Source organism: Lasioglossum baleicum, unplaced genomic scaffold (assembly GCF_051020765.1).
Source record: "Lasioglossum baleicum unplaced genomic scaffold, iyLasBale1 scaffold1140, whole genome shotgun sequence".
Classification (NCBI taxonomy): Eukaryota; Metazoa; Arthropoda; class Insecta; order Hymenoptera; family Halictidae; genus Lasioglossum; species Lasioglossum baleicum.
The window spans coordinates 25440-32950 of NW_027470199.1; the positions used below are offsets into that span (position 1 = coordinate 25440).

Below are 7511 nucleotides of genomic sequence, written 5' to 3' on the forward strand. Positions count from 1 at the left end.
TTGATTGGGGGTATGGGGTGCAGGCATGCTGCTAATCCTGTGTATGGCCTCCAGACCATGGACCGCACATATCGGGTATTTGAGAGCTGGGGCGTTGCACTCAGCCACCTGGTGGCCCTGCTTCCATCACCCCAAGAAAGTTGCGCTCCGATCCACATAACTTGTACATCGCGGCCTGACATGCCTAAACTATAGGCACCTGAATCACTGCAGCTGCCGTGCCACCAGCGCTTGCACGCGGGCTGATGTTCAGCCCACTCTTACTTTTCCGCCGTACAAGATGCTGTGGGTGGCGAAGAGGGAGCATATCGCCCAAATTGTCCACAGCCCGAGGGGAGATGCGGATCTCGCTGTACATAATCTGTGTAGGGTAGCGGGCGCCCATCCCTGCTAGCGCTTCTGCAACATCCTCGGTGGTAACTGAGACGCCCATCTCAGTTACCTGCAGCTCTGCCCTTATTAGTCGATCGTGCCACTCTGAATCCTATGTCCTGGAGGGCCCCTTAAGTTCCCGGCCCGCGGCTCTGGTATTAGGGCCCCGTTGATGTGTCGCTTTGGCCTCACCTCTTCGATACTCAGGTCCAGTAGGTTGATGCTACAGTCACTGGAGTCACCAGCTTTGCATACACCTCTTCAAAGGCGTTTTCAAAGTAACGGCCACTGCCGCTCGTGCTGGACCCTTCTAAATTTGACCTGGCGTAACGATTGACGCACAACTACCACTGCGGGAGCCATGAGACGCGCTGCTCAGGTCATCAGACATACACGTATCGGACATGAAGGTGTTAGTCACAAACAGGAAATAACTAAGTAGACGTAGTAAACGCAATGATATACACACTAAATGATGGCGGCATGTGATGCGGTTGCACTTGTCTGCCGCATATGTAGCGAGTATGGTTTTAGGTAGATTTCGGTTTGGTTCTCGAGTTTGGGATAGGTGCTCGTACATACAAGAGTCGGACGTGCAAAAATTAAGCAATGGCAGGGAATAACTAAATAGAATTACGAAATGCTAACAATAAATACATTAAATGGGCGGGTGGATTGGTTTGCCCTGTAAATAGTGCTAACAACTTCCGGAGATTTGACAATCGAATTTTGCAATACATGCATGACGATAAGGCGTCCGTCTCTAAAATTTGTACTAATTCATCTGTCTGGACACGATGTCATACCCTCGATACAGCGTGTTTGGTACTCGGAATGTAAGTATTCGGTAAAAAGTGAGACGCTATATAAGTGCTAACTTTCTGCAAAGATTACACTCTCTACTCGAATATTCATAAAGCGAATTAAGGCGTCCTTTCCGATACTATACAAGGGATTTACTCCCGCAATACCTGGTCTGACTTTCGGTATAACAGGATAGGTGAAGCTATTGACTAAGTCTGTCGATTCTCAAAGAAAGTGATAACGTTCTCGAACGGTGGACTCTCAATCTGCTAATTCATACATGAAGTTAGAGTGACCATCACTCAAATGAATACTAATTACATTCTCTGAACCCGATGTTATTCTGTCGATACAGCGGGTTAGATTTTCGGAGGGTACAGCCTTCGATAAAGCATATAACTTTATAGCAATTGGTACCGTTCTCAAACGGTTTCACGCTCTATTTTGATATTCATACCGCAATTAAGGCATCTATTGGAAATCTCTTTCCCCGGATTTACTCCCGGAATACCTGATTTGCCACTAAGAATGACAGGATAGGTGAAGCTCGTCTCTCAGATATGGTGGCAACGTTCTCGAGCGGATAGACCCTCTGTCTTCTTTACTCATACATGAAGTTGAGATGCCAATCACTGAAACGAATAATAACATCCTTCTGGAACACTATGTTGCACTTTCGATGTAGAGGGTGTGGTTCGCGAAGATCACGCCTTAGGTAAAACGATTTACTTTAAACCAAATGGTAACACACACAAACGGTTTGACGCTCTACTTTAATCTTCAAACCGTGAATTATGGTTTCTATTGCCAATAATGTGCAGCGCATTCGTTCCCACAATACCTGATTTGTCTTTCTGAACTGCATGATATGTGAAGATATTGACTTAGCCGTTCGACACGGAAGAAGGTGGGAGCGTCTACGAACGGTTAGATTCCCGATTATTCTATTCATACATGAAAATAAGGTGTACGCCTGCTTAAATTTCTACTATTCGTTTGCGTGTGCACTAAACGCGACTCTCGCTTCAACGGGTTTGGTTCGTGAGGGCAAGGTATCCGGTAAAATGTTTAACTTCATACCATTTGGTAATGATCTCCAATGGTTTGACTATAGAATTTACCATTATACCGTGAAATTGGATGTATGATGCCTGTACTGCACTGCAGATTTTCATCGGAATACCTGGTTTGACTCTCGGGCGCACAGGATGGGTGAAGCTATTGACTAAGCGTTTCGATTCTCAACTAATGTGATAGCGTTCAGGAAAGATTTGACCCTTGATCTTCTAATTCAGAAATGAAATTAAGGTGTGCACCTCATATGTGTCAGCTTATACGTTTCAATGAACACTCAGCAAGGCTCTCCCTGCAGCGGGTTGGACTACTCGGGAGGTAAGGGTTGATTTACCTTCGGTAAAAGGGTTGATTCTATAAGAGTAGGTAAAAGTTTTACAACGGTTTTAGTTTCTACTTTAATATTCGAACCGCAAACTAAGGTGCCTATTGCCAATTCTATTCAGCTTATTTACTACGGAATATCTGGTTCGAATCTCGGAATCTCAGGATAGGTGAACCCATTCACATAGCAGTTCATCAATAATAGAAGGTGCAACGTTCTCGAGCGGCATGACCCTCGCACTTCTGACTCATATACGAAGATTAGGTTCTCGTCACTGAAAATAATACTAATTTCGATCTCTGAACATGATATTATATTCTAGATGTACCTGGTAATTTTCGCGGAATGAACGACCTACGGTAGAACGTTTGACTTTATAGCAATTGTAACGTTCTCAACATATTGACGCTACTTTAACATTAAACCGAGAATTAAGGTGTCTACTGCCAACCACTGTTCAACGAATTTACTCCCGGAATAACTGGTTGACTCTCGGTTCGCAGAATAGGTGACGCTATTAACGTAGCCGTTCGTCTTTCATTGAACGTGACAATGCTCTCGATCCGTTCTTCCCTCGATCTTCTATTTCATGCATGCAATTAACTTTGCATGTTCTACTACGGCTTTGCGGCCTCTTCTTTGGTGACACATTTTGAATCTCCGAAAGATGTTGCGGCCCCCTGAGCGGGAAGCCGGAGGCCAGTAGGATCCTTACCCACTAAAGACCTTTTGCTGGTCCGCCCTCTTCGCACATGGACGGCCGGGATGACAGGCAACTCTTTTGCGAACCTAATACACCGGTGCCTCCACGCAAATTCTCCAGCTTTCGCTGCGCTCCTCTTAGCGCTCTCACAGCCAGTCTCCTTCGCTCTTCGTTAGCGCCGCGATACCACTCGCGCGGCACCGACACCTCCCTGGACCGTGATCCCTCGACGGTCGGTCCCTCAGCCAACCCCCCCCCCCCCACGGTCGACGTGAAGGCGTTGGGGCGGTGATTCGCCTCTGCGCCGGGGTTTCTGGAACGGAAGGTTATCCGGGATTCCTCCTCGCGTCGGAATAACACCGGCCTGCGTCGCGCTCGCCGCAACTGGCGTACTCTTCCGAGGGCGGCCGTGGGTCTGGTTGCTCTCTTCTCGACCACGCTCCGCCTCCTCCTTCTGCTGCATGTCCCGTTCGCAGAAGGAGGCCACCGCTCGCCAAACTCGATCGCTAGCAGCCATGCCAGATACGATGGCCATGGAGCGATAGGTTCCAACCCACGAGCCGCTGGAGCTCCATCTCTCAGGCGCCCAAGCCGGACACTCATGCAGGGTGTGCTGCGCGGTGTCCACCTCCGCTTCGCAATGCCACACCTGGCGTCACTTCCCTCCCGATCTTGTGCTGATACTCCCCGAAGCATCCGCGCCCGTAGCGTACCTGGGTGAGGCGGAATGTCTGCCTGCTGCCGCTCCTCATCAGTCGTCCAGGACCAGGACGATGGGTCCGATGGCCCGGAGGTGTGCGCTGCCCGGCTTGCGCACCCCGCTCTGCCACCTCTTCGTGACGGACCGCCGGATCTATCTCTCCTTCTCCTCGAGTTCTTCAAGATCCACCGGTCCTGACCGGGGTTCCCTCCGCGGTAACGGCGTAGGAGCCCGTAGGTCCGCTCTGCCGCCGCCGCCAACAGGTCCATCGGCGGGAGGTCCGCCAGAACGGCGGCCGCCTCGTGAGAGGTACTGTATCCACTTTTAATTCTGATGACATCCGTCAACAAACACTCGCCAGTTAGACGCGGTTCTCCTTTCTGGCCATCAGCACCTCCGTCCAGACCCGTCCCCGTACAGGGCCATCGAGCGGGGCACACGGCGTAGAGTTGGCGCACCCTCTCGTCCGGCCCTCCGATGTTGGGCAGCAGCCGACACAGCGCCACGTCCGTCCCTCTGCAGGCGGGGGCGATGTTCTCGATGTGGTCCTCAAAGCTCCATCGGCAGTCCAGGACGAGGCCGAAGTACTTCATTTTTCCTCCGATCTGGACAGGACTTCCTCCCAAGGTGGTTTCTCTTCTTGCGAGTGGTATCACCCGCTTCTTCCCATCGCCGTGGCACCAGATAGCTGGGGTCTTCTCCGGCAAGACGCGGTGTCCCAGGCGATCTATTGGCTCCAAGTACTACAGCCACCCCCTTCTTCGGCGTGCAGGGCCCGTCTCCACGTGGTTCCTCCCGCTAGCCGCGACCAGGGTATCGTCAGCGTAACATGCGACGCAGACCCCGGCCGGGAGTGCGGCGTGTAGCACCTCGTCGAACGCTAAGTCCCACTGGATCGGGCCCAGCACGGACCCCTGTGGGACCCGCAGTACACCTACCGGCTGACAGTGCCGTCCCTCCCGGGATATTCTAAATACCTGCCTGAAAGGTAGTCGCCGATCACCGCTGCCTGGTATTTCGAACCTAGGTGCCGAACTAGTGCAGACCTGACCGAGGTCCAGGGCAACGCGTTGAATGCATTGGCTATGTCGATCCCGTCCTTCTGCATCATCCCGCCCCGCCGGACGTGGGACTTGACGCGCAGGAGTGCAACGATGGTCGATCGTTCCTGCCTAAAACCAAACTGTCGATTGTCCAGATCCGGACCACCACCGTGAGAGGTGGGCAGTCAGTCTTCGAGCCAACCCCCTCCAATAGTTTTCTGCCCCCATCCAGCGAACAGATCAGCCAGTACGCCAATGGAGTTGCTGGGACTTACCAGGCTTCGGCAGCAATACCTCCTTGGCCCTCTTCCATCTCTTCGGGAATCTTCCACTCTTGAAGCACTCGTCAATCAGGGTCTTGGTGTGACGTCCGAGGACGTTCGCCGCGAGTACTCAGAAGCGTCTAGGGACCCCGTCGGGTCAGCGCCATGGATCTCGCGCCCATTCTTCCGACTTCGCACCGCGTCGTCGGCCTGGGCGCCTCCTCCGACTGACACTCGCCCCGGCGGCTAGAGGGCCTGCTTTAATATACAAAACCGCGAAATAGGGAGTCTAATGCTAATGCTGTTCAGCAGATTTCCTCCCCGAATTCCACATTGATTCTCCCAATCATAGGATAGGTGATGCTATTGACGTCGCCGGTCGAATCTCAACGCAGGTGGTATCGTTCTCGAACGGTTTGAATACGATCTTCTAATTCATACTTGAAATTAAGTTGGCTGTCATTAAAATAGATACTAATTTGCGTCTCTGAACACGAAGTATTCCTCTCGACACACCGGGATGCGTTCTAGGGGTGGTAAGGCCATCGGTAATAAGAATTGACCATTTAGCAAGAGGTAACGATCTACAAGGTTATGACTCTGTACAATACTATTTATACAGTGATATAGGGTGCCTGATGCCGGTACTGAACAGGATATTGCCCGCGAATACCTGATTTGACTCTCGGAATCATGGGATAGGTGAAGCAATTGGCATAGCCGATCGACTATCAGAGATGGTGGTAACTTTCTCGAACGGTTTGACACTCGATTATCGAATTCGTTCATGACATTAAGGTGCCCGTCATTGAATTTATAGAAATTTCTCCCACTGAACACGATGTTATACTCTCGATAAAACGGGTTTTATACACCCAAGGCAATGCTTTCGGTAAAAGGTTTGACTGGATACAAATTGGTAACGTCCTCAAATTGTTTGGCGCTCTATCTTAATATTGAAACCGTGTATTAAGTTGTATAGTACCATACGCTTCAGCGGATTTGCACCCGGTATACCTGGTTTGACACTCGGAATCACAGGATATATGTAGCAATTGACTTAGCCGTTAGACTATGAAGAAGGTGGTATGGCTCTGGAACGCATTGACTCTCCATTTGCAACTCATACATGAAAATAAGGTGTCAGGCTAATGAATTTTCTACAAATTTTTTTTTGGTGAACATTAAGCAGGGCACTCGCTAGAACAGGTCAGGTTCTCCTAAGGTTAGGTATTCGGTAAAAAGATTGACTCTATAATAATACGCAACGTTCTACAACGGTTTGGATCTGAGCTTTAATATTTATACCTGAAATATGGTGTATATGGTCAATACTCTACAGAGGATCTAACCCAGGAATACCTGGTATGACGCGCGGCATCACAGGATAGGTCAAAGTATTGACGTATTCTTTCGACCCACAAAGTGTGTGGGAGCGATCTCGAACAGTTCGATTCTCGATATTCTAATTCATACATGAATTTAAGGTGACCGTCACTGAAATTAAGAGTATTATCTTTCTCTGATCACGAAGTTATGGACTCGATGAAGCGGGTGAGGTTCTCGGAAGTTAACACCTTCGATAGAACGTTTGACTTTATTCCGTTTAGTAACGCTGTCGAACGGTTTAACGCTCTCCTTTAATATTCATGGCGAAAATTAAGGTGTCTATTTCCAATCGCTTCAGCCGATTTACTACGGAATACCTGGTACGAATCTCGGAATCTCAGGATAGGTGAACACATTCACATAGCAGTTCGTCTCTCACATAAGGTGGCAAAGTTCTCGAGCGGCATAACCCTCGATTTTCTTGTTTGCAATGAAATCAAGGTGCGCGTAACAAAAATGTTTACTAATTTCGTCCTTTGAACACGGAGTTATACTATGGATACGGCGGGTTAGCTTCTCCGAAGGTTGGGCTGTCAGTGAAATGTTTGACTCTATACCAATATGTAACGTTCTACAACGGTTTGACGGTACGCATCAACATTCAAACCGTGAATAGAGGTGCCTATTGGCAATACAGTTCAGTGGATTCACTCCCGGAATACCTCATTTGACTCTCGAAGTTACATGACACATAAAGCTATTGACTCAGCGCATCGAATTTCAAAGGGTGTGGTAACGTTGTCGCAAATATTGACCCTGGATCGTATAATTCGTACATGAAATTAGGCGACGTCACCACAATGTTTACTATTTTCGTTGTTTGATCATAAGTTATACT

General features: G+C 49.2%; 1 protein-coding gene across 1 annotated transcript; it reads right to left on the reverse strand.

Moving 5' to 3' along the window:
* Positions 1-459: 459 nt before the first annotated feature.
* On the reverse strand, positions 460-5334 carry LOC143220521 (uncharacterized). Its single transcript, XM_076446156.1, has 7 exons — positions 5297-5334; positions 5025-5150; positions 4764-4959; positions 3992-4721; positions 3543-3911; positions 741-876; positions 460-631 (listed from the first exon to the last, which is right to left on the reverse strand). The coding sequence occupies exons 1-7, from the start codon at positions 5332-5334 to the stop codon at positions 460-462; spliced, it is 1767 nt and encodes a 588-aa protein (XP_076302271.1).
* Between the last annotated feature and the right edge of the window lie 2177 nt (positions 5335-7511).